Here is a 27,833-nt window from a genome sequence, read left to right as displayed (position 1 = left end):
ACATAGAAAGTGTGAAGTAGTACCATTGCTCCAATAAAAAAAAAAGGTATTGGTTTCATTAGTCCAATGTTGATACAGCCCCAAAAATGTTTGCATGTCAGTAGTCAAGATATAGCACTTTCAAGAAGCAAAGTGCAGCATATGATCATGAAGACATCATCATCTTGAAAGTCCTATGTATTGAAAACGTGATTGCTGACATGCAAAACATTCAGCAACAGTGGATATTTTTTTTTTTTAACTACAAAAGATAGTTTGAGTGGACTATTCCTTTAACCCAACTAGCGACCTCGTCAAGTGGTTCTGATGGTTTGGTGTAACGGGTTCGTCTCTTCATCCTCTTTGACATCTGCCTTTTCAGTCATTGAATGTGCCATTGTATTTCTTCTAAGTGGTTTCTGAAAAAGTCACACATACTGGTGCTGACAAATCAAAAAGCTTTCCCATGACAGACACTGACAATCTTTTTCAGATTGTCTAATACTAATTTCCACTCACACATGTATACCCGCGCACGCACACAAACACAGGCTTTTAAAAGCCCAGTCATACACATGATACTTACGTTTGACAGTGACATTGATAACGTCTGTAGAAGTAAGAAAAATCAATGCATGTCATACATGTTGAGATATTCATTCATTTGACCTGGTGTTTGTTACAGTCAAATTATTAGTACAAATGTCTTGACTTTAAGTCAAGTAAGTGCAATTAAAACATATATTTTACATTTTCCCATAGTTATTGCTTCTGTGAGTTGCCTGCCTGTTGGTAGTGGTGACCTGTGATATTCTCCCATGGAACAGTGAACACAACTATGAAAGATGTTAGGCTACAATGACGAAAGTGAAGTCAGTTAAGAGTCCAACATCAACAGGGTTCTAAGAACAAATCAATCTCTCCATGTAATTCAATCACAATGAAGCCAGACTTTGACAGCGTTTTAAAGCCAAGCCAAAACTTACCCTTGAGAATGAAAATCTCTGGAAAAGTAAGAGAATAAAGGAATTAAGAAATGAGGTTCGATGGATTGTAGTATTTTGTTAGTGCAGTTACGGTCAGACTTCCGTTACGGCTGATATTCAAGATATAGCACGGCCTTGAGTCCCTTATAGTATTTTAAATGATTACTAAAATTCACCCGTCATAAGGTACGATGTACTTTCATAACAAATGTGTAATTTAAGTTTATATCCTGAATTCTACTGAAAAATGTTTGTAAATTTATGCTGTAATAATATATATAGATTTTTTAATCTGAATGTAGATGTCTACACACACACACACACACACACACACACACACACACACACACACACACACACACACTACTTACATGGCATCCGTTATCAACTGAAGAGACAAGTGCAGCTGAAGATGGAAAAACATAATTTAAAGAAACAATAATAATAAATTAATATAAGTAAGAATTGAAATCATTAGCTTTTGTTCCTGTATGGTATTGACAAACCCTTATTTAACTAGTTAACATTTTCACCCTACCTGGAGAGTATAACTCACGCATAGCACACATACGGCACATACACACGACTTACCCCTCTCTTGTTTGAGTTTAGCTGTAGGTAAGTAACACAGAACAATTAACGTGAGAAGGCCGAGGTAATCACTAGAGACGAATACGCCACACACACACACACACACACACCACTCACCTAGCTGTTCAGTGAGCTCTTGTTCGCGTGTATCTACAGAGAATAATAAAACCCAAACAAATCATGAGCGCAAATCATGAGCTCTGTAACCCAAACGATGCACACACACACACCTCTTTTGGAAGTGTCTGTAGATGAACAGTAAAATGAAGTATTAAAGTGAGAACACATGGATAAATCCTCACACAGAAAGACAGGCATATCGACAGACAAACGACTTATTTTCCACAGCACTTACCCAGCTCGTCAGTGAGCTCTTTTATACGCTGATCTGCATAGTATAAGAAAACACAAATTAATATAATTATTCAAATCATGAGTTCACACACATGCACGCACGAGCACACACACAACTTACCAGATTTTATTCTGGAACTGTCTGTAGATGAACAGTAAAACAAAGTATTAAAGTGAGAACACATAGATAATCACACACACACACACACACACACACACACACACACACACACACACACACACACACACACACACACACACAAGTTATTTTCCATACCACTTACCCAGCTCGTCAGTGAGTTCTTGTATCTGTTGATCTGCAAAGTCTAAGAAAACAAATGAATATAATTATTATATTATATAATTATGAGCTCTAGCACACACACACACACACACACACACACACACACACACACACACACACACACCACACAACACACACACACACTTTTCCCTCTCGTCTGGCGTTATCTGCTGATATACAATAAGACTAAGGCCAGGATTAAAACTAGCATAGATGAATGATCTGCACACAGCTATACACTGGAGAGATCATGTATGCTGTTCATTTATGTCAGCTCAAAAAGAAATCCCCTTTAAAAGTCAATCACACAGGCTGTTACACAGGTTATTTATTTACATTGGCTTGAATCCCGGCCTAAAGTGTGAAGACACAGAGAGAGGAGAGACACGAGAGATCGAGAGACAGAGAGAGACAGATCTGTAAGATTCTCCTACATGTCCAGAGGAAAACTACAAACAATGCATGCAGGGCAGAATTAGGCCAATATCCTCCAATAATAAAAACTAAAAAAATAGCAATTACATTTAGGAAACATCGAAAATGTAGTGACATTACCAAGCCCTGTCATGTCATTACCAAGCCCTGCAATACCAAAAGCTGAGCAAAGAAAATAGTTCCCCATCCAGCTGGTCCTGGGGCTGAGTTCACAATCCTGTTCTACTAACACACTGAATCCTCAGGACCCTCATCCAGCTGGTCCTGGGGCTGAGTTCACAATCCTGTTCTACTAACACACTGAATCCTCAGGACCCTCATCCAGCTGGTCCTGGGGCTGAGTTCACAATCCTGTTCTACTAACACACTGAATCCTCAGGACCCTCATCCAGCTGGTCCTGGGGCTGAGTTCACAATCCTGTTCTACTAACACACCGAAGCCTCAGGACCCTCATCCAGCTGGTCCTGGGGCTGAGTTCACAATCCTGTTCTACTAACACACCGAATCCTCAGGACCCTCATCCAGCTGGTCCTGGGGCTGAGTTCACAATCCTGTTCTACTAACACACCGAATCCTCAGGACCCTCATCCAGCTGGTCCTGGGGCTGAGTTCACAATCCTGTTCTACTAACACACCGAATCCTCAGGACCCTCATCCAGCTGGTCCTGGGGCTGAGTTCACAATCCTGTTCTACTAACACACCGAATCCTCAGGACCCTCATCCAGCTGGTCCTGGGGCTGAGTTCACAATCCTGTTCTACTAACACACCGAATCCTCAGGACCCTCATCCAGCTGGTCCTGGGGCTGAGTTCACAATCCTGTTCTACTAACACACCGAATCCTCAGGACCCTCATCCAGCTGGTCCTGGGGCTGAGTTCACAATCCTGTTCTACTAACACACTGAATCCTCAGGACCCTCATCCAGCTGGTCCTGGGGCTGAGTTCACAATCCTGTTCTACTAACACACCGAATCCTCAGGACCCTCATCCAGCTGGTCCTGGGGCTGAGTTCACAATCCTGTTCTACTAACACACCGAAGCCTCAGGACCCTCATCCAGCTGGTCCTGGGGCTGAGTTCACAATCCTGTTCTACTAACACACTGAATCCTCAGGACCCTCATCCAGCTGGTCCTGGGGCTGAGTTCACAATCCTGTTCTACTAACATACCGAAGCCTCAGGACCAGAACATCCAATCAATCAGATAAAAAAAAATGACAACACAGTCAAAACAAAACTACATTACTTATTGGGAAACACAAGCACAAAGCAAAACGCAGTGCTCTCTGGCCCTAAATTGACAATACACCGTGGCTAAATATTTGACCATGGTTACTGATCAAAACCTTAGAAAAACCTTGACAAAGTACAGGCTCAGTGAGCACAGCCTTGCCATTGAGAAGGGTAGACACAGGAAAACCTGGCTCCCTGTAGAGGAAAGGCTGTGCAACCACTGCACAACAGCAGAACCTGAGACAGAGCTGCATTTCCTGACAAAATGTCAAAAATATAAAACAATTAGAGAGTGTCATTTCCCCAAATCTGATGAGGATAGGCTACCCGTCCTGTTGGGGGAGGATGCAGAGAGCTGTGGGTTGGCAGCGCACTACATTGATGCCTGCCATAAGATGAGGGACAGTGTCTGACAGACCAATCAACCTGCACATGTCCTCTACTGTATGCTTATTGTTATTGTTGAATATATGGTTATTTTGACCCTTGGTTATTGTTGTTACTGTTGAGAGAGAGAGAAAGAAAGAGAGAGAAAAAAGAGAGAGAGAAAGAGAGAGAAAGAGAGAGAGGACAGAGAAAGAGAGAAAGGGAGATACAGACAGAGAGAGAGAGAGAGAGAGAGAGAGAGAGAGAGAGACAGAGAAGGACAGAGAGAGAGAGAGAGAGAGAGAAGGACAGAGAGAGAGAGGACAGAGAAAGGGAGATACAGACAGAGACAGAGACAGAAGGAGAGAGAGAGAGAGAGAGAGAGGACAGAGAGAGAGAGAAGGACAGAGAGAGAGAGGAGAGAGAGAGAGAGAGGGACAGAGAGAGAGAGGACAGAGAAAGGGAGATACAGACAGAGACAGAGACAGAAGGAGAGAGAGAGAGAGAGAGAGGACAGAGAGAGAGAGAAGGACAGAGAGAGAGAGAGAGAGAGAGAGAGAGAGGACAGAGAGAAAGGGAGATACAGACAGAGAGACAGAGACAGAAGGAGAGCGAGAGAGAGAGAGAGAGAGAGAGAGAGAGAGAGAGAGAGAGAAGGACAGAGAGAAAGGGAGATACAGAGAGACAGAGACAGGCCTGTTGCCATAAGAAAAGAGCAACCAGTGGAGCACAAACATTGTAAATACTACCAATATTTATGTTTATTTATCTTCCCTCACTATTTGTACTACAACTATTTGCACATTGCTAAATCAATATACATAGCTGATAATATAACATTTGAAATGTCTATTTTTTTCAGTGCAATGTTTCCTGTGAATTTCGAATAGTTTTTTGCTGATGTTAAATGTGTTTCTTCTCACTTTTGTTTATTGTTTGTTTTACTTGCTTTGGCAATGTAAACATATGTTTCCCATGCCAATAACGACCCACTGAATTGAATTGAGTGAGTGAGAATGTCCTATATTTCTCTCTGTGGTGATTGATGATAAAATGCCCCCTGAAGGTAAGGCTATACCAACCATCACTTACCTATCTTTTTTCTCAGTTTCTGGTATTTTATCCACATGAACCCAAACACAAGTCCACAAACACATACTATCAACACAGGAACAGCAATCCACACCCAGGGAACCGTGGGAAACATCTCATCTGAAACACAGATGTCATATTAAACCATCATATCACATTACAGAGTGCAGCTCCAAACAGAAGTGTGTTATTTCCCAACATGTGTGGGATTTAATTCAATTAATGTTTCCAGCTTGATGGTAAATGTTCATGTCACGACTCCTACCGAGGGTGACTCCTCTCCCTGCTCGGGTGGCGCTCGGTGGTCGTCGTCACCGGCCTACTAGCTGCCACTGATCCCTTTTTCCTTTCTGTTTGTTTTGTCTAATTAGTTTCCCCTGTTTTCATTTAGGCTTGTTAGTTGGGCTATTTAAGCCAGTAGGCCCGCCTGTTCTTTGATGATCCTTCCACTGTGTTCTGTGTGGTGGATAGTATATTTTGGGTGTTTGTATTTTGGTGCGCCCGGCATTTTGGGCGAATTACTTTTGTGCGTAATAAAGCGCTGCATTGAACTTTCTGTCTCCTGCGCCTGACTACGCACCCACTACGCCCAGACCGTTACAGTTCACAAATAAAAAAGGCACAATTTAAATAATAGTGCTTTCACGGTGGTAACCACCATACAAATATCAGAGGCTTGTAGTTTTGTTCTCAAATCCTTCATGCCTATGAAACAGAGTGGATTATATTCTGCCCTAAGCAGGGCGCTAACACAATCTTCTGCACAACAACTCAAAGCCAACCATCTTAGCCAATAGAGCAAAACAGTAGTCTGTCACTCTGTGAGAGACAGTTGCCTTTAGACATCTTAGGGAAGGTGTGATGTCACTAACTTACTGTGTTTTTATTTTTCTCAATAGAAGAAGCTCACCTGGAATATTGTACCCTGTCTCCCTCGTAAAATTGAACTTTTGAAGCTGAACCCTACAGGTAAACGTGTTGGTGACTTTCTTGTTCACGGTGACATGGCGTCTCACAATGTAGAGGCCCTCTGTGTCCCTGCGTGTCTCAGCGGATCCAGCGGGGAGGACCTGTCTCTCACTGTCCAGCCAGTTCATCTCGGGTTTGGGGTACCAGCTTTTAGCCTCACACTTCAGGACCACCCCACTGCCATTGGTTCCATTGATGGAGATCACTGGGTTGGATACAGCAACTAAACAGACAAGGTAAAACAATGATCAGAGATATGTACTTAATACATGTGCTTATGATAATGTAATAAAAGTACATGTAACAGAGTTGAATTGGTAAATCTCACTCCTCTGCTTGAAATACCACCACCCACGCCATCGAACTGTTAGCTTTTTGGTGATGCAGCTGACTAAGAAGTTGTCAAGAGGTCGGTCTTGTGTGTTTAAGAGACAGAGGATCCATGACTCACCAACAATGAGTTGAATGACGGTTTCATGAACTAGGCTGTTCGGTTCCTGAACTAGAATGTAACACATGTAGTTGCCTTCATCAGAGAGTTTCACTCTGGACAGTTTTAAGGAGACGTTGCCATTCTTCAGTTCTTTAAACAGTGATGTCCTTCCCCTGTAGGATTCATCCTGATCCACATTGGAGTCACGAGCGTCACGGTAAAAATGGACAACCTTGTCTTTCCCAGTTGTGTCTGTCAGGTTGGATCTCGACCATTTCACTACCAAGCCAGCACTCTTGGTGAAATTCAACAGGGAACATGGTAGAATGACATCATCATCAGCAACAGCAACAACGGGATCAGACGAAACAACATGAGATGTCTCTGAAAAGATTAAGAACAAATCACATCATAGGATACTTTAAAATTAACATATTTACAGTCACCCTGTCAAGTAGGCCTGCCTTTAACTGTGATTGTGATCTATAAGTAAATAATTAAGTAAAAAACTCAATTAAATAATGATTAAACTTATAAATAAACAGCAAACAGCAGAGCGTGCAAAAAGAATATGTGAAGTAAATTATATTCTAAGATATAAACCATGCTTCTAAAACCTGTAGCCTACAGCAGGCCCTACACACATTACACTATATTGATTTAGCTCGAAAAGCCGCTGCTTGTCGCCGTTTCATCTCTGTGCTACTGGCAGAATACTAGCCATAAACTTAGGCTCTACAGTGCACTCGGAAAGTATTCAGACACCTTCACTTTTTCCACATTTTGTTACATTACAGCCTTATTCTAAAGTTGATTAAATACATTTTTTCCTCATCAATACCCAATAATGAGTTTCTCCCATTCTTCCTTGCAGATCCTCTCAAGCTCTGTCAGGTTTGGATGGGGAGAGTTGTTGCACAGCTATTTTCAAGTCTCTCCAGAGATGTTCGATCGGGTTCAAGTCCGGGCTCTGGCTGGGCAACTCAAGGACATTCAGAGACTTGTCCCGAAGCCACTCCTGCGTTGTCTTGGCTGTGTGCTTAGGGTCATTGTCCTGTTGAAAGGCGAACCTTCACCCCAGTCTGAGGTCCTGAGTGCTCTGGAGCAGGTTTTCATCAAGGATCTCTCTGTACTTTGCTCCGTTCATCTTTCACTCGATCCTGACTAGTCTCCCAGTCCACGTTGCTGAAAAACATTCCCACAGCATGATCCTGCCACCACCACGCTTCTCCGTAGGGATGGCGCCAGGTTTCCTCCAGACCTGACGCTTGGCATTCAGGCCAAAGAGTTCAATCTTGGACCAGAGAATCTTGTTGTCTGAGTTCTTTAGGTGCCTTTTGGTAAATTTCAAGTGGGCTGTCATTGTCACGGATCCCTCCGGTACTGTTGCTCATTCCGTGCACCAGTTTCGGAGGTCTACGTCACCGGCCTCTAGGAACTGAACTGTCATTACGCACACCTGATCCACATATTCTCCCTGATTAGTAATTGTATAAGTGTGCCCTTTGTTCACCATTGTCTTGTTGATTATTGTTCCAATGTCCTTTGGTCGTGTGAGTACCTGTGCTGTGTTGTTTTGGCTTTCGTGCTGCTTGTATTGCGCAGATGATTACGGGTCTCGTCCCGTGTGGTATCATTGTGTGAGTGTACGTTACGCGTCTCACCCCGGTGTATTTATTCAAGGTACTCCTCACTCTTTTGTTTCGGTTTCAACCCTGTGTTTTGTATACGTGTTTGTTTGGTCTTCGTCCCCGTGCCTTTACACGGCACGCTGTAATTTGGGTAAATAAAAACCCCTATTACGCATTCCTGCTCCTGTCTCCCGATCCCTTTATAACAGCGTGACAGTCATGTGCCATTTACTGAGGAGTGGCTTCCTTCTGGCCACTCTACCATAAAGGCCTGATTGGTGGAGTGCTGCAGAGATGGTTGTCCTTCTGGAAGGTTCTCGCATCTCCACAGAGTAACTCTGGAGCTTTGTCAGAGTGAACATCGGTTCACCTCCCTGACCAAGGCCCTTCTCCCCCGATCGCTTAGTTTGGACGGGCGGCCAGCTCTAGGAAGAGTCTTGGTGGTTCTAAACTTCTTCCATTTAAGAATGATGGGGGCCACTGTGTTCTTGGGGACCTTCAATGCTGCAGAATTTTTTTGGTACCCTTCCCCAGATCTGTGCCTCAACATAATCCTGCCTCAGAGCTCTACGGACAATTCCTTCGACCTCATGGCTTGGTTTTTGCTCTGACATGCACTGTCAACTGTTAGACCTTATCTAGACAGATGTGTGCCTTTCCAAATCATGTCCAATCAATTGGATTTACCACAGGTGGACTCCAATCAAGTTGTAGAAACATCAAGGATGATCAATGGAAACAGGATGCACCTGAGCTCAATTTTAATATTTGGGCTTGGGGAGGGTATGAAGTCAGGTCAAGTCATAAGGCTCAAGTCCAAGTCAAGTCACTGGTGTTAAAGTCCAAGTCGAGTTGCAAGTCATCATATTTGTGACTCGAGTCTGACTCGAGTCCAAGTCATGTGACTCGAGTCCACACCTCTGGTAAATTCACTCTGGCTATCTGCTCCGATTTCAAAGCACTCTCATCTGCGTGTGCCAGAGCACAGAAAAACAGATGAATTTATTAACGTGCAACACCTGTTGCCTCTCACCATAGCCAACTATCTAGCTAACAAATCTAACCTAGCAAGCTACATATACTAGCCATTGTTGTAGCTTGCAGCATGCACCATGCCCAATCTGTCTCCTTGTCTCCTCCTGCGAAGTCCTTGCTCACTGGCTGTCCTAGCCAGCATAGCAAATAATAATATTATTATTCAGTATATAGTAGAGCTTTGGCTCTTCATCTCTAATCAATAAATGCTTTAAGAAATTAAGAGTACAAGTATTTCTGTCTGAGCATAGCTAGCAAGCCCAGGCAACCTCTTCTGCCTTACATTAACAAAACCCCACCCACCATGTTTGATTGACAGGTGTAACACAGAAAACGCAAAGGAGCAATGAGGAAACTAAATAGCTAAATGAAACATTGCGATTGATTTATCGAATTTGATTGATCATTTGAATTTTGAGTCTTAAACCACACACCGTATAGAAAAGCATTGCCAATTGAGAATTATTTTAAAAATTAAACGGCAAGCATGAGAAATGATTTGTCATTTTAGCATTTACATTAGCTATGTGGCTCAGTTGGTAGAGCATGGTGTTTGCAATGCCAGGGTTGTGGGTTCGATTCCCACGGGGGACCAGTACGGAGAAAAAAAATTATGAAATGTATGCATTCACTACTGTAAGTCGCTCTGGATAAGAGCATCTGCTAAATGACTAAAATGTAAATGTAACAAATTTAAAGAGATGAGTAGATGGACATAACCTACTAAAATTATTCTTGTCTAACAAATGAAATAAAAATATAGGTAGCTTAGTGGTTAGAGCATTGGGCCAGTAACCAGAAGGTGGCTGGATCGCATCCCTGAGCTGACAAGGTAAAGATCTGTCGTTCTGCCCCTGAACTGTTCCCAATGTAGACCTACATTGTAAAATAAGATATTTTTCTTAACTGACTTGCCTAGTTAAAAAATAAATAAAAATAGTGACTGTGTGAGAGTGAGAAGGAACTTTGTTGGTTGAAGGACCCCAAAAACTGCTGGTTATCATATACAGTATCTCATGGCACCATCAGAGTAAGCCCACCTGCCTGCTCTGCTCCTTGAGCAGTAAAGCGGTTCCTTGACTCAATACTGTTAAAGCTGTAAGCAAGAGGGTAGTTTTGCATGAGCCTTGGCTTGTGCGAGCCACAATGGCTCATAGGAGCAGGAGCCCATCTCCTGGTTCTGTAGTGTGCGGCAGCTTGATGTACAATTACACCCCCTGGGCCTTTACCTCCAATCTATCTCAATCGATCTTGAGTGTCAAGCAGAGACGCATCGGGTCCCATTTTTATGGAATGACTCGGCCAGGGATCGAACTGTCCGACATTCAAATCTCAGGGAGGAAACTAACAACAGGGGCACTGAATGCAAGCCATAGGTATTTATTTTATTTAACCTTTATTTAACTAGGCAACTAAATTCTTATTTATAATGACAGCCTACCCCGGGCCAAACCCAGTGCCTTAGACCGCTGCGCCCCTCAGGAGCCCCAAAACGATATTGCATATTAAGTTGTTCCATATTGAATGTAAAATGATAGGCATGCACAATTAACCATCACTACTTATTTTATTAAGGATATACAGTACCTTACTGTACCCTTGGTGAGCTGTGATAGAGACATTGTCCTACAGGTAACAGTTATTCTTGTTCTTAGAATCACTGGTGTTCAATAAACAGGTTACTATCTACACAAATTGTTCAACTACTGTATGTTTCCTTGATGATAGTTTCCAAGATATGACTGGCAAAACCTCATTGAAGCGCAATAACATTTCTGTACAGTCGTGGCCAAAAGTTTTGAGAATGACACAAATATACATTTTCACGAAGTTTGATGCTTCAGTGTCTTTAGATATTTTTGTCAGATGTTACTATGGAATACTGAAGTATAATTACAAGCATTTCATAAGTGTCAAATGCTTTTATTGACAATTACATAAAGTTGATGCAAAGAGTCAATATTTGCAGTGTTGACCCTTCTTTTTCAAGACATCTGCAATCCGCCCTGGCATGCTGTCAATTAACTTGTTATGGATAGGGGGCAGTATTTTCACGGCCGGATAAAAAAACGTACCCGATTAAATCTGATTATTACTCCTGCCCAGAAACTAGAATATGCATATAATTATTAGCTTTGGATAGAAAACACTCCAAAGTTTCTAAAACTGTTTGAATGGTGTCTGTGAGTATAACAGAACTCATTTGGCAGGCCAAAACCTGAGAAGATTCCAAACAGGAAGCGCCCTCTCTGACTATTTCTTGGCCTTCTTTATCATCTCTATCCAAAACAGCGGATCTCTGGCATAACGTGACATTTTCTAATGCTCCCATAGGCTCTCAGAAGGCGCCAGAACGTTGAATGGTGACTTTGCAGGCCATGGCTGAAAAACAGTAGCGCATTTGGATAGTGGTCGATCTGAGAACAATGAGACTGGGGCGCGTGCACGAGCCGACACCATGTTTTTATTTTTTCGTCTTTGAACGAAAACAGGGTTTCCCGGTCGGAATATTATCGCTTTTTTACGAGAAAAATCGCATAAAAATTTATTTTAAACAGCGGTTGACATGCTTCGAAGTACGGTAATGGAATATTTAGACATTTTTTGTCACGAAACGCGTCGGGCGCGTCACCCTTCTTTACCCTTCGGATAGTGTCTTGAACGCACAAACAAAACGTGCGTTCAACTATGGATTATCTGGAACCAAACCAACATTTGTTATTGAAGTAGAAGTCCTGGGAGTGCATTCTGACGAAGAACAGCAAAGGTAATCCAATTTTTCTTATAGAAAATCTGAGTTTGGTTAGTACCAAACTTGGTGGGTGTCAAAATAGCTAGCCATGATGGCCGGGCTATCTACTCAGAATATTGCAAAATGTGCTTTCACCGAAAAGCTATTTTAAAATCGGACACCAAGATTGCATAAAGGAGTTCTGTATCTATAATTCTTAAAATAATTGTAATGTTTTTTGTGAACGTTTATCGTGAGTAATTTAGTAAATTCACCGGAAGTGTTCGGTGGGAATGCCACTTCTGAACGTCACATGCTAATGTAAAAAGCTGGTTTTTGATATAAATATGAACTTGATTGAACAAAACATGCATGTATTGTATAACATAATGTCCTAGGAGTGTCATCTGATGAAGATCATCAAAGGTTAGTGCTGCATTTAGCTGTGGTTTTGTTTTTTGTGACATTATATGCTAGCTTGAAAAATGGGTGTCTGATTATTTCTGGCTGGGTACTCTGCTGACATAATCTAATGTTTTGCTTTCGCTGTAAAGCCTTTTTGAAATCAGACAGTGTGGTTAGATAAAGGAGAGTCTTGTCTTTAAAATGGTGTAAAATAGTCATATGTTTGAAAAATTGACGTTTTTGGATTTTTGAGGAATTTGTAATTCGCGCCACGCCTATCATTGGATATTGGAGCAGGTGTTCCGCTAGCGGAACGTCTAGATGTAAGAGGTTAACTTCTGGGCCACATCCTGACTGATGGCAGCCCATTCTTGCATAATCAATGCTTGGAGTTTGTCAGAATTTGTCGGTTTTTGTTTGTTCACCCGCCTCTTGAGGATTGACCACAAGTTCTCAATGGAATTAAGGTCTGGGGAGTTTCCTGGCCATGGACTCAAAATATCGATGTTTTGTTCCCCGAGCCACTTAGTTATCACTTTTGCCTTACGGCAAGGTGCTCCATCATGCTGGAAAAGGCATTGTTCGTCACCAAACTGTTCATGGATGGTTGGGAGAGGTTGCTCTCGGAGGATGTGTTGGTACCATTCTTTATTCATGGCTGTGTTCTTAGGCAAAATTGTGATTGAGCCCACTCCCTTGGCTGAGAAGCAACCCCACACATGAATGGTCTCAGGATGCTTTACTGTTGGCATGACACAGGACTGATGGTAGCGCTCACCTTGTCTTCTTCGGACAAGCTTTTTTCCGGATGCCCCAAACAATCGGAAAGGGGATTCATCAGAGAAAATGACTTTACCCCAGTCCTCAGCAGTCCAATCCCTGTACCTTTTGCAGAATATCAGTCTGTCCCTGATGTTTTTCCTGGAGAGAAGTGGCTTCTTTGCTGCCCTTCTTGACACCGGGCCATCCTCCAAAAGTCTTCGCCTCACTGTGCGCGCAAATGCACTCACACCTGCCTGCTGCCATTCCTGAGCAAGCTCTGTACTGGTGGTGCCCCAATCCCGCAGCTGAATCAACTTTAGGAGACGGTCCTGGAGCTTGCTGGACTTTCTTGGACGCCCTGAAGCCTTCTTCACAACAATTGAACCGCTCTCCTTGAAGTTCTTGATGATCAGATAAATGGTTGATTTAGGTGCAATCTTACTGGCAGCAATATCCTTGCCTGTGAAGCAATGATGACGGCACGGGTTTCCTTGCAGGGAACCATGATTGACAGAGGAAGAACAATGATTCCAAGCACCACCCTCCTTTGAAGCTTCCAGTCTGTTATTCAAACTCAATCAGCATGACAAAGTGATCTCCACCCTTGTCCTCATCAACACTCACACCTGTGTTAATGAGAGAATCACTGACATGATGTCAGCTGGTCCTTTTGTGGCAGGACTGAAATGCAGTGGAAATGTTTTGGGGGGATTCAGTTCATTTGCATGGCAAAGAGGGACTTTGCAATTATTTGCAATTCATCTGATCACTCTTCACAACATTCTGGAGTATATGCAAATTGCCATCATACAAACTGAGGCAGCAGACTGTGAAAATTAATATTTGTGTCATTCTCAAAACTTTTGGCCACAACTATACAGTTTTTGCAGAACATCTTATTGAATATGTGACTTGTGGTAACAAAGTGGCACTGTAATTTTGACTGAACACTTCAAGCAATTCAGGGACAATGGATAAGCCTGCCCTCTTCTTCCTCGTCAGTAAAGTTAGAAATATCATTGGTGATGATCAGACAACAGAAAGTCAAAAGAATCAGACTGATTCCAGTCCATATCATAGATCATATTCCCTCTTACAAAGGCTCTGGTACTGTTCCCTGCAGGATATAATCATGAAATACTTTAAGGTTGACAATATTCACTGGAATGCAAACAAAAGCTTGACTTGCAATAAACAAAATGTCACGTACAAGAACTCAAACGGGGGAGGATCATCGGACTACAATATGAATACAACTCCATTTTTATTATACTGTGGACACTACCACGCCGTAGAGTAGCCCTTATATTGAGGTAGTTTAATTAAGCTGGACCGGGGTGCACCGGGCTTGGCCCGTGACGTGAATGGGTGAAAGCGGTGAGGGAGAAGCGCCCTGCTCAAATCTAACACTAATCTGCGCCGCCAGGCCATATTGTCAACAAGACAGTATGGTTCATCGGTCGGAAAACATACATGTATTTTCCATAAAGTACATGTTAGAATTGTACTAGTTTTACTTGGGAAGGCAGATAAGGTATATATTAGTTTTTATACCAAGAGCAAACAACACTTTGCATGCGTCTTCACGATATTGACATACATCACTTTGTTTTGAGCCGACTTCGCTGTGGGCTTTGAACATGGCACCCCGCTCACACTCGGTTGGTAACCTGGTTTTCAAAATGATCACTTTTCACCCGGTGCATGCCCACCCTGGCCAGCTTAATCGAATCCCCTCATTGTAATATCACTGTAACCCTCAGCTACAGGAACAGGTGTATATAGGTGGTTGAGAGAGCACAGGAGGGCTACATCCCAATTCTTCACCCTTCTCTTATGGTGTGCACTTGCAAACTCCTCATCATGGAAGTATGCAAGTGCACAATTTGGGAGAAGGGAGGAGAATCAGTCATAACTCAGCAACATGACAGTAACTCTGCAACAAGTCCAACACATTTGAGTACTGCCTATGAGGACAAGGGGTGCTTCAGACACTGTCTGTGTATGATACAATCACTGCTAAGTAATGACAGGTAATGACTTGCAAAATACAGTACAGTATCTACCTCTATGCTTGCAACCTCTGCCTCCTATCTATCCATGTAGTAGTACCCAATATGGATGTTTACTTGTACATGTCCGACATGTGCTCATTGCTCAGTGAAGATGCCCTCCAGTGTTGTCCGCCACTACTCTCCTGCAGTCACATACGGAACTCCTAAACAGACAGATTGCCACAGACATGCTGAGACAGACTGACTGAGAGACACACACATAGTGTGAGAGCTGGGCCTAAAAAACGAAACAAAAGCTAAAACACCATTACACTAACAACGTTACACTATATAGTCTGATAGTTTCAGATGCTTTCAGATAGGTCCTTTGTTTTTGAATAGTCACATACCATTAGTGATCCCTTCCAGAGTAACTTTAGTGCATCATAGCTTGATAGCCATCAGTGGTAGAAAACAAATAACCATGCTAGTTATTCAGCTAACTGTTTCAATGCAAACAAAAAATCCACTGATTGTACCTAAAGGTGTTCTACGACGTCTTGTTGTGACGTTAGCCAGTAGTGCCCCTTCATAGCCATCTAGCTGTCGAACCTACCGATAGATCGCTACTTATAATAACCAATTACCCTTATTAGCTACCTACTAGTAGCTGCCTGTGTCCCCTCCACTGAGCTTTATAGTCCCCTACAGCAAACTCCTCGCACACACTCTGTTCTTCGTCTTCTTCTGTGGGACTACACACTCTCTGTTCTTCTTCTTCTGTGGGACTACACACTGGCTGTTGTTCTTCTTCTGTAGGACTACACACTGGCTGTTGTTCTTGTTCTTCTGTGGGACTACACACTGGCTGTTGATCTTGTTCTTCTGTGGGACTACACACTGGCTGTTGTTCTTGTTCTTCTGTGGGACCACACACTGGCTGTTGATCTTGTTCTTCTGTGGGACTACACACTGGCTGTTGATCTTGTTCTTCTGTGGGACTACACACTGGCTGTTGATCTTGTTCTTCTGTGGGACTACACACTGGCTGTTGTTCTTGTTCTTCTGTGGGACTACACACTGGCTGTTGATCTTGTTCTTCTGTGGGACTACACACTGGCTGTTGATCTTGTTCTTCTGTGGGACTACACACTGGCTGTTGATCTTGTTCTTCTGTGGGACTACACACTGGCTGTTGTTCTTGTTCTTCTGTGGGACTACACACTGGCTGTTGATCTTGTTCTTCTGTGGGACTACACACTGGCTGTTGTTCTTGTTCTTCTGTGGGACCACACACTGGCTGTTGATCTTGTTCTTCTGTGGGACTACACACTGGCTGTTGATCTTGTTCTTCTGTGGGACTACACACTGGCTGTTGATCTTGTTCTTCTGTGGGACTACACACTGGCTGTTGATCTTGTTCTTCTGTGGGACTACACACTGGCTGTTGTTCTTGTTCTTCTGTGGGACTACACACTGGCTGTTGATCTTGTTCTTCTGTGGGACTACACACTGGCTGTTGTTCTTGTTCTTCTGTGGGACCACACACTGGCTGTTGATCTTGTTCTTCTGTGGGACTACACACTGGCTGTTGATCTTGTTCTTCTGTGGGACTACACACTGGCTGTTGATCTTGTTCTTCTGTGGGACTACACACTGGCTGTTGATCTTCTGTGGGACTACACACTGGCTGTTGTTGTTGTTCTTCTGTGGGACTACACACTGGCTGTTGTTCTTCTGTGAGGTTTCACACTGGCTGTTGTTGCCAGGACAGCCTAAAAAGTGAATGTTGCCAGAGTCTTTGTCTTGGATGAGGTTTAACGGCGGTTGGCATCCAATAAATGTTGCATTACCGCCAACAAATAGACTGAAGTATAACTCCCTTCCACTTGGCTTTAAAGAAAAGGACAATAAATCAAATACCCTACCATCTAACCCTACACTCATTAAAAACTCACCACCCTACTCCACTAAATCTATTTAGTCGTACCTCAGGCCAACAGCCCGAAAGGACGGGACACCACCACTCAACACACCCTGTAACTCATCTGACGTCAAATCTCATACCCCCAAACACTTCTCTGCAGCTGCCACCACAACCTCTATTTTCTGTGACTTACGTTCCATCTCTGCAGTACAGTTGATAACCATTGCTATGAATGCTAAAAAGCCAATCTTACTGAAGCATATACAGTTGAAGTAGGAAGTTTACATACACCTTAGCCAAATACATTTCAACTCAGTTTTTCACAATTCCTGACATTTAATCAGAGTAAAAATTCCCTGTCTTAGGTCAGTTAGGATCACCACTTTATTTTAAGAATGTGAAATGTCAGAATAATAGTAGAGAGAATTATTTATTTCAGCTTTTATTTCTTTCATCACATTCCCAGTGTCACGATTCTCTAAAGCAGAACGAAGAAGCCGACCAGGACAAGGTGAGTAAAAAGAAGGTGAGTATTTATTTACAGAGTCAAGGTGAAAGCAGAATAATCCAGGAGACGGAGCGGCAGCGGAGGTGAGTTGATGAGAGTGGATAGGCAGATCCAATGATGTCACAGAAGCCACCGACGACCAGGCAGGGAGGGTGAATGTTCCGGGAGAATGATGTTCATTGCTAACGATTCGGCAGGGAATGGATGTCAGGTCAGAGCTTATAAAGTGAAGAGGTGATGATCAGGACCAGGTGTGCAGATAGCTGATGAGATGCAGGTGCGGGTAATCGAGAGATCTCCCGCCTAGCTTCGTCGCCTGGCAACCAGACAGGGTGCGTCCAGGAACCTCAGAAAACAGACTCCAACACAGAAAACAGTCAGCTCAGGCAGAAAACAGACTCAGGAAGTGGGATTCATGACACCCAGTGGATCAGAAGTTTACATACACTCAATTAGTATTTGGTAGCATTGCCTTTAAATTGTTTAACTTGGGTCAAACGTTTAGGGTAGCCTTCCTCTTGCTTCCCACAATAAGTTGGGTGAATTTTGACCCATTCCTCCTGACAGAGCTGGTGTAACTGAGTCAGGTTTGTAGGCCTCCTTGCTCGCACACACTTTTTCAGTTCTGCCCACAAATGTTCTTTAGGATTGAGGACAGGGCTTTGTGATGGCCAATCCATTACATTGACTTTGTTGTTCTTAAGCCATTTTGCCACAACTTCGGAAGTATGCTTGGGGTCATTGTCCATTTGGAAGAATTTTCCAAGCTGTTTAAAGGCACAGTTAACTTAGTGTATGCAAGCACAGGGGAACTCTTCCACCTCATGTTAGCAAAACCGCACCCACCATGTTTTACCAGGTAGGCCAGTTGAGAACAAGTTCTCATTTACAACTGCAACCTGGCCAAGATAAAGCAAAGCAGTGCGACAAAAACAACAACACAGAGTTACACATGGGATAAACAAACGTACAGTCAGTAACACAATAGAAAAATCTATGTACAGTGTGTGCAAATGTCGTAAGATTAGGGAGGTAAGGCAATAAATAGGCCATAGTGGCAAAATAATTAGAATTTAGCATTAACACTGGAGTGAAAAGATGTGCAGAAGATGATGTGCAAGTAGAGATACTGGGGTGCAAAAGAGCAAAAAAAATAAAAATAACAATATGGGGATGAGGTAGTTGGGTGTGACTGCTTGATTGACAGGTATAACACATCGCAAACGCAAAGGAACAATAAGGAAACTAAATAACAAAATGAAGCATTGCGATTGATTTATCGAATTTGATTGATCATTTTAATTTGGAAAATAATTATTTTTCTTTTTGTCACAATTCATGCAATCACAACAATGAAATGAAATTAAAAACATGAGAAATGATTTGTCATTTAAGCATTTAGATTTGATTTTTAAATGTGTCAGTGTTGTACTGGGTAGTTCCATGGAAAAATCAAACACACCTTGCCATTTATTTTTCAAATTGGCAGACATTATACATGCTCAATCATGAAAATTATAATGCTATAGTTTCTTTGCATTTCAATTTGAATTGTGTCAAAAAAATGCATACCCATTTAGGAAAAGAAATTGCAAACATGATATTGATTCATCATTTACATTTCCAACTAAATTCTTCCATAGCAACTGGGTTTCCCTATTTAATCCCTGATAGTTTGCAAGCCCTGCCACAATGGGCTGTATGTACCAATTATTTACGGAGACATGGCCATGTGAATCTAGTCCAATATGACCCCATGCAGCTGTGATGGCACTATAGCCAGAAAGACTTCTATAGATGTGCCCCAGTGTGTGGGAAATTTGGTGGCTCCATCACAATGTCCACAATTTGCTCGTGTAGCTGCTGGACTATGCTCAAAATGACCTTGATATGACCCCCATGAAGGTCTTCAGAGTATTTTATTATCTATTTAGTGAGCAGATAATATTTTACCCAATTTTCTTCTAACAGGAAAACCAAATGGCAGCTATTTTCTTAAAATGGCCACCCTGGTTGACTGACATGCTTCCCAGACTGCCTCCTGTCTTTAACTGTTCCTTAAGGTATTTAGTATTGATGTACCAAGTACGATACTTGTATCATAAAGTAAAACATCTATATTTGTATATTTGGTACTTATCTGCTGGCCTATTGGCTGAACACGGTGTGCAACATCCTAAATTGTCCAAAAATTGTGTTTCATAACTAAAGTACGCATATGTGACCCGATTCAGGAAACTAGGCGTATGTCGCGAGTCACAACTTCACAGGAGAGCCGTTTGAATGTACTTTTTTTTTTTATCAAAATGTGTTTTTTGGCAGAAATGCCTTCTCGAACATATGAGCTTTCATGTGCGTTAATAACTAACTTTTTTGCCATCTGTAAATATGAATAAAATTGTTAAATTAAGAGCCTAGTTGGTTTAGCCAAAGAAAAAGTCAGGAACCTTACCGCTAGTCATGATTGGAATGAGATTATGAGTGGGCTGGACATGCCGAGAGATGAGTTTCAGACTGTTCTGCGGTGTAGTATCGTGTGTCTGTAAAATGCGCTGCTCGTTATGTGTAGATAATCCTTTCTACTGCAGTTTTTTCTGAAGATATAACGTTAGCCATGAAGAACTGCAAATATGTTGCTTCTACTCTCAATAACATTGCTGCCCTGAATTTATCAGGCACTATCAACAAAGGTCAGTGGGAAAACGTTGTGATGGACTACTTTCTGGAGGACGATCGTGCCATGCTGACTCGGAAAATGAATTAGGACGATGATAAAATCTCTGATTTAGGTAAAAACATTTTAATTGAAGAAGACATTGTAGAGTCTTCTGATGACGGTGATGGGGAAGAAACAGCGAACAACAGTGTTGTTGTCACGGAAGAAGTTAACCGAGTTTTAAAATCAGTGGAACACAACGGGCCAAACAAGCTGTGAAAACTAAACGGAAACGTCACAGGACGTCTTATTTAATGAAAGGGGTTGCAGTCTGCCGTGAAGCTTTCTTCCATGTATATGGGTAAGAATCTAGCTACAGTTTCAGATATTATACGTTTCTAATTTTGTCAGAAAGTTGTTTTAATTGCAAGATAAGGCTTGCTGTTAGCTAGCCAGCTGGCTTGCTAGCTAAAGTTAACATTGAACCTAATTTAGCTATGACAATCGGTTTCTATTGCTAGTAATGTTACTCTATGGATTGGGATTATAGTTCATTTTTTAGCTAGCTAATGTTAACGTGACAGGTCTAAACAACATACCACGAGTTAAAGCTTGCTGTTAGCTAGCTAACGTTAGCTGAGGTTAGATGGCTGGCTTGCTAGCTAACATTAATGTACGTGTATGAATTGTTTGTAACGTTAGTGATGTTCTCAGAATGCCATTTCGGATTGCTAGTTATAGCCTAATGTTAGCTAGCTAACATTGAACCTATTTGGTTAACTTTAGGTAGCTATGACAATCGGTTTGTATTTGTAGTTAAAGCTTGCTGTTAGCTAGCCAGCTGACGTTAGATGGCTGGCTAGCTAGCTAACATTACGTGTATGAAGTATGTGTAGTGATGTTATCTCAGAACGTCATTTCGCATCTATTGTATAATAATGCTAAAATAGTTGTATCTGGAATTTGTCTTTCAGCATCAGTAGAACATGCCTGACTCTCCTCCATCAGTCATACAAGGAGAATGGTCTAATGCCTCCCATCAAAAAGGCAGCAGAGCAGTCATCAACTACATGCACCACTTCTTCACCAACTACGGAGTTGGGGAAACACGTGTGGACCTGAATTGTGATAACTGCAGTTGCCAAAACAAGAACACATTTGTCCTCTGGTATTGTGCCTGGCGGACCATGCACAAGCTCCACCACAGTCTGGACCTTCACTTCCTGATCACAGGCCATACCAAGTATGGCCCCGACTGGTGCTTTGGCCTCATCAAGCAGCGCTTCAGAAAGACCAGAGTGAACACTTTGTCTGAGATTGCTGGTGTTGTGAAGGACAGCACTGTGACAGGGGTCAACATCCCACAGCTGGTTGGACTGGAGGATGGTACGGTGCTGGTGGAAAGCTATGGCTGGCAACAACACCTGACTCCGTACTTCAGGCCGCTGCCACAGATCAAGCAGTACCAGCACTTCCGGTGAAAATAATTTTCATTGCATTGCATGAGGTTATTCTTCTGATCTAAACGTAGGAGATGAATTGATGTATTGCAGGGTTGTAACGTCTTCAGATTTTTATTTATTTATTTCCTGTTTAACAGCTTTGATGCTCTGGAGTCTGGTGTTGTTGTCACCAAGGGGCGTTCGGACTGTCGGGACCAGGTTTCAGCTGTTGTGCAACGCTGACATCCTTCCCCCCATAGATGGTCTGCCTGTACAAGCACCACCTGGACTGGACAGCTAGACAAACATATTTTTGAGAAGATCAGGGAGATTTGTGACGAAGAGGCTATGGACATCACATGCCCTGCACCAAAGTCAAGGGCAGGACAGAATCAGGCTCTCCGAATATAGATTCCCTTGTTCATGCGTGGTTCGGACGGACCAGTCATCAGCACTATCTGCAGTGCCTCCTTTTAAATGACTCTCTCCTAACACACACGCCATACGTTGCTGCTACTATCTGTTTTTATCCTGCTGCTCAGCCACTTCACCCCTGATTGTATGCATAGAACTACCTTGTTTATCGCTGATATCGTTATTGATACCCACTCAAATTTGCATACCGCCCCAACAGATCCACAGATTACGCATTCTCACCTGGACAAAAGGAACACCTACGTGAGAATGCTATTCATTGACTACAGTTCAGCGTTCAACACCATTGTGCCCACAAAGCTCATCAATAAGCTAAGGACTCTGGGATGAAACACCTCCCTCTGCAACTGGATCCTGGACTTCCTGACGGGCCGCCCCCAGGTGGTAAGAGTAGGCAACAACACGTCTGCCACGCTGATCTTTGACACAGGGGCCTCCAGGGGTGTGAACTTAGTCCCCTCCTGTATTCCCTGTTCACCCACGACTGCGTGGCCAAACATGACTCCAACACCATCATTAAGTTTGCTGATGACACAACTAGAGGTCGACCGATTAATCGGAATGGCCGATTAATTAGGGCCGATTTCAAGCTTTCATAACAATCGGTAATCGGTATTTTTGGCCACCGATTTGCCGATTTTATTTATTTATTATAATTTTTTTACACCTTTATTTAACTAGGCAAGTCAGATTAAGAACACATTCTTATTTACAATGACGGCCTAGAAACGGGGGTTAACTGCCTTGTTCAGGGGGGATTCGTTTTTGCAACCTTCGGTTACCAGTCCAACGCTCTAACCACCTGCCTTACATTGCACTCCACAAGGATTAACAGGCTGACTACCTCTTACGCGAGGGCAGCAAGAAGCAAAGGTAAGTTGCTAGCTAGCATTAGACTTATAAAAAACTATCAATCTTAACATAATCACTAGTTAACTACACATGGTTGATGATATTACTAGTTTATCTAACGTGTCCTGCGTTGCATATGATCGATGCGGTGCCTGTTAATTTTCATTGAATCACAGCCTACTTCGACAAACGGGTGTTGATTTAACAAGCGCATTTGCGAAAAAAGTACTGTCGTTGCACCAATGTACCTAACCATAAACATCAATGCCTAACAGGAATATTTAGACTTAGGGATGCCATCCGTTAGATAAAATACGGAACAGTATTTCTGTGTGTTTATTATATTATAATTAAGTCTATGATTTGATAGAGCAGTCTGACTGAGCGGTGGTAGGCAGCAGCAGGCTCGTAAGCATTCATTCAAACAGCCCTTAGCTGTGCTTCAAGCATTGCGCTGTTTATGACTTCAACCTGGGTGGGTATAATTTGTGGAACGTTCCAACAGGAATCTATTCCAAAAACTTCGTAAATAACAAGGTTTCCAAAAAACAACGCATACAAAGTTGTATAGCGGCAGAATAAGATACCGGGTAGGGAGTGATCTATTTCATTGCGTTTTCCCTCATCACGTTTATTCCGAAAAATGTCTGTCCTCACTCTGGTAGCCTATGGACAAACATTAAGAATAAGCTACGTGGTGAGTTGATGCCTATTCGGCAGCTAGTTAGCTAGGTTTGTATGCGTTGCTACTTTGTATGCGTTGTTGGTTGGCAACCTTTTACTTTACGTTTTTTGGAACAGATTCCTGTTGGAACGTTCTACCCCTTCAAGCCTATCAACTCCCAAGATTAGGCTGGTGTAACCGATGTGAAATGGCTAGCTAGTTAGCCGGGTGCACGCTAATAGCGTTTCAAACGTCACTCGCTCTGAGACTTGGGAGTGGTTGTTTCCCTTCCTCTACATGGGTAACGCTGCTTCGAGAGTGGCTGTTGTCGATGTGTTCCTGTTTTGAGCCCAGGTAGGAGCGAGGAGAGGGACGGAAGCTATACTGTTACACTGGCAATACTAAAGTGCCTATAAGAACATCCAATAGTCAAAGGTATATGAAATACAAATCGTATAGAGAGAAATATTCCTATAATTCCTATAATAATATAATAACTACAACCTAAAACTTCTTACCTGGGAATATTGAAGACTCATGTTAAAAGGAACCAGTAGCTTTCATATGTTCCCATGTTCTGAGCAAGGCACTTAAACATTAGCTTTCTTACATGGCACATATTGCACTTTTACTTTCTTCTCCAACACTTTGTTTTGCATTATTTAAACCAAATTGAACATGTTTCATTATTTATTTGAGGCTACATTGATTTTATTGATGTATTATATAAGTTAAAATAAGTGTTCATTCAGTATTGTTGTAATTGTCATTATATATTAAAAAAAATAATCGGCCGATTAATCGGTATCGGCTTTTTTGGTCCTCCAATAATCAGTATCGGTATCGGCGTTGAAAAATCATAATCGGTCGACCTCTAGACACAACAGTGGTAGGCCTGATCACCGACAACGATGAGACGGCCTATAGGGAGGAGGTCAGAGAACTGGCAGTGTGGTGCCAGGACAACAAACTCTCCCTCAATGTGAGAAAGACAAAGGAGCTGATCATGGACTACAGGAAAAGGCAGGCCGAACAGGCCCCCATTAACATCGATGGTGCTGTAGTGGAGCGAGTCGAGAGTTTCAAGTTCCTTGGTGTCCACATCAACAACAAACTATCATGGTCCAAACATACCAAGACAGTCGTGAAGAGGGCACGACAAAACCTTTTTCCCCTCTGGAGACTGAAAATATTTGGCCTGGGTCCCCAGATCCTCAAAAGGTTCTACAGCTGCACCATCGAGAGCATCCTGTCCAGTTGCATCACCGCCTGGTATGGCAACTGCTCGGCATCTGAAAGTAAGATGCTACAGAGGGTAGTGTGAACGGCCTAGTACATCACTGGGGCCAAGCTTCCTGCCATCCAGGACCTATATAATAGGCGGAGTCAGAGGAAAGCCCATAAAATTGTCAGAGACTCCAGTCACCCAAGTTATGGACTGTTTTCTCTGCTACCGCACCGCAAGCAGTAACGGAGCGCCAAGTCTAGGACCAAAAGGCTCCTCAACAGCTTCTACCCCCAAGCCATAAGACTGCTGAACAATTAATAAAATCGCCACCGGACAATTTACATTGACTCCCCCTTTTGCACACTGCTGCTACTCGCTGTTCATTATCTATGTATAGTCACTTCACCCCCACCTACATGTACAAATTACCTCAACTAACCTGTACCCCCGCACACTGACTCGGTACTGGCACCCCCTTAATAGAGCCTCGTTATTGTAATTCTTATTGTGTTACTTTTTATTATTACTTTAGTCTACTTGGTAAATATCTTCTTAACTCTTCTTGAACTGCACTGTTGGTTAAGGGCTTGTAAGTAAGCATTTCACAGTAAAGCCTAACATTTGTTGTATTCGGCGCATGTGACAAATAAAGTTTGATTTTATATTGTTCTTGTACATACTGTATATTATTTTAATTTGACACTATCTATTTCTGATATTGCTACTCTGCAAGTAACCATTTGGCTGTACCGTTTACACCTTCTGTAGAGACCCATCCACTTAGCAAGACTTAGCAAAATATTGACATATAAAATGAATATTTATGTGTGGTTGTAACATGATTTTATGACGTACTACCTAAGTAGTTTTGGGGGGTATCTGTACATTACTTTACTATTTACATTTTTGGCAAATTTTACTTTCACTACATTCCGAAAGAAAATAATGTACTTTTTACTCCATACATTTTCCCTGACACCCAAAAGTACTCATTACATTTTGACAGGAAAATTGTCCAATTTACACACTTATCAAGAGAACATCCCTACTGCATCTGATCTGGCAGACTCACTAAACACAAACGCTTCGTTTGTAAATGATGTCTGAGTGTTGGAGTGTGCCCCTGGCTATCTGTAAATGATGTCTGAGTGTTGGAGTGTGCCCCTGGCTATCTGTAAATGATGTCTGAGTGTTGGAGTGTGCCCCTGGCTATCTGTAAATGATGTCTGAGTGTTGGAGTGTGCCCCTGGCTATCTGTAAATGATGTCTGAGTGTTGGAGTGTGCCCCTGGCTATCTGTAAATGATGTCTGAGTGTTGGAGTGTGCCCCTGGCTATCTGTAAATGATGTCTGAGTGTTGGAGTGTGCCCCTGGCTATCTGTAAATGATGTCTGAGTGTTGGAGTGTGCCCCTGGCTATCTGTAAATGATGTCTGAGTGTTGGAGTGTGCCCCTGGCTATCTGTAAATGATGTCTGAGTGTTGGAGTGTGCCCCTGGCTATCTGTAAATGATGTCTGAGTGTTGGAGTGTGCCCCTGGCTATCTGTAAATGATGTCTGAGTGTTGGAGTGTGCCCCTGGCTATCCGTCAATATAAAAAAAAGAGAGAAATTGTGCCATCTGGTTAAATATAAGGAATTTGAAAGGATTTATACTTTTACTCAAGTATGACAATTTAATACTTTTCCACCACTGGATGTGGCTGGGGGTTATAGCATTTATTTCACATGACCCATTAATTTAGACAAGTATGTCTGGGTAAGCGTCATCTAATATTTTTATCTGGACACTTTCTGTTTACCTGGAACTTTTCCTTATTGTAGGCTACTACCAATTTTGGTCTTAATCTTTACTACACTACTCACTGTTTAGCACATGACCTCATGTGAATCCTTAAAGAGATGGGTGGGGCTGGCTTAAGAGGGTGTGAACAATCCTGAATGGGTGTAGACAAAGGAGAGCTCTCCAGTAGGTATCAAAACATTCAAAGGCCCTTTTCTCAAAAGTGAGTTTACAAGTGTATCAATTTTCAAAGCAGAATTACCTTGCCATTGTTCCTCTAAATGTTATGTATGATATACCATTTTGTAGCTCTACTTTTATCCAATGTAAAAAAATAAAAAATAAAATAAATAAATTGCTACATAAGACCAAATCCATCTGGAGAGTCACACATTTTCTCCTCTATTAAATGTAGTTAGGGCGGAAAATTATGCATTTGCAGCCTGAATGGAAAATGCTGTAGGAGCCGGTCCATGGGGTACATGAGTGTATTACCCGGAATGCAAATCAATCCTAGATGATAGTCACGATCTCGCATCCACTATCGCCAGCCTAGGTTAGCGACATTCCTTTTCTGCTGGTTAAATATACTGCTCTTAAAAAAACGAAACAATATTGCAAGTTCAATTTTTCCATCGTTTCTTTGTTGTTGTATTTAGCCACATAAATACCATACAGTACTTAGGACTCCCAATTATGGTTCGATAAGACCTTAACCTACCTGTTTCCAGTAGTAGAGAAATCAAAATAAGGCCCAGCGAGCGTGACGAATACCTCTTCATATCACTGGAACAGGTAGATGCAAATATCAAGTAGAGGGAAAACTCGTTAAATAAGTCTACAGAAGGTCTTTGGGGCGAGGCTTTTTTCATTGGCCCATTCGAAAAAAAAATATATTTTGCACTTAGTTTGAAGACAATCAATATTGGTTAAAGTTAAACTAACCATAGCATATTGAAATAACATTTTATGGAATACAGTCGAACATTCCAGAAAACCGTAGAAATATTTACCACATGTCTACTTTCACTTTTGCCTTC

At 42.2% G+C, this 27,833-nt stretch overlaps 1 protein-coding gene across 6 annotated transcripts; it reads right to left on the bottom strand.

The window, feature by feature from the left end:
- LOC106588881 (butyrophilin subfamily 3 member A2) lies at window positions 1–27,833 on the bottom strand. Of its 6 annotated transcripts, none has more exons than XM_014178391.3 (14): window positions 27,807–27,833; window positions 27,515–27,579; window positions 6,763–7,128; window positions 6,253–6,534; window positions 5,343–5,462; window positions 2,195–2,236; window positions 2,032–2,052; window positions 1,912–1,944; window positions 1,674–1,706; window positions 1,557–1,577; window positions 1,337–1,371; window positions 966–983; window positions 566–589; window positions 1–398 (listed from the first exon to the last, which is right to left on the bottom strand). In XM_014178391.3, exons 1-14 carry the CDS (start codon window positions 27,809–27,811, stop codon window positions 294–296), a joined length of 1,170 nt encoding a protein of 389 aa, XP_014033866.2. In that variant the 5' UTR covers window positions 27,812–27,833; the 3' UTR covers window positions 1–293. The 6 variants fall into 6 exon arrangements, with proteins under 6 accessions (XP_014033866.2, XP_014033865.2, XP_082826334.1 ...); XM_014178390.3 differs by having other exon boundaries at window positions 27,739–27,832; XM_082970208.1 differs by lacking the exon at window positions 6,763–7,128 and having other exon boundaries at window positions 27,739–27,832.

Source organism: Salmo salar, chromosome 27, assembly GCF_965601325.2.
Source record: "Salmo salar chromosome 27, fSalSal1, whole genome shotgun sequence".
NCBI classification, from domain to species: Eukaryota; Metazoa; Chordata; class Actinopteri; order Salmoniformes; family Salmonidae; genus Salmo; species Salmo salar.
The sequence above is the reverse complement of the archived record's forward strand: the minus strand, read 5'-3'. Positions and strand labels throughout refer to the sequence as shown.

Coding starts and splice junctions, on each gene's coding strand:
- LOC106588881 (XM_014178388.3), bottom strand. CDS start 27,665: ATGAAAAAAGCCTCGCCCCAAAGACCTTCTGTAGACTTATTTAACGAG. Junction 1,707..1,911: donor AGAGCTCACTGACGAGCTGG/GTAAGTGCTGTG, acceptor TATTCTCTGTAG/ATACACGCGAACAAGAGCTC. Junction 1,578..1,673: donor AGAGCTCACTGAACAGCTAG/GTGAGTGGTGTG, acceptor ACTTACCTACAG/CTAAACTCAAACAAGAGAGG.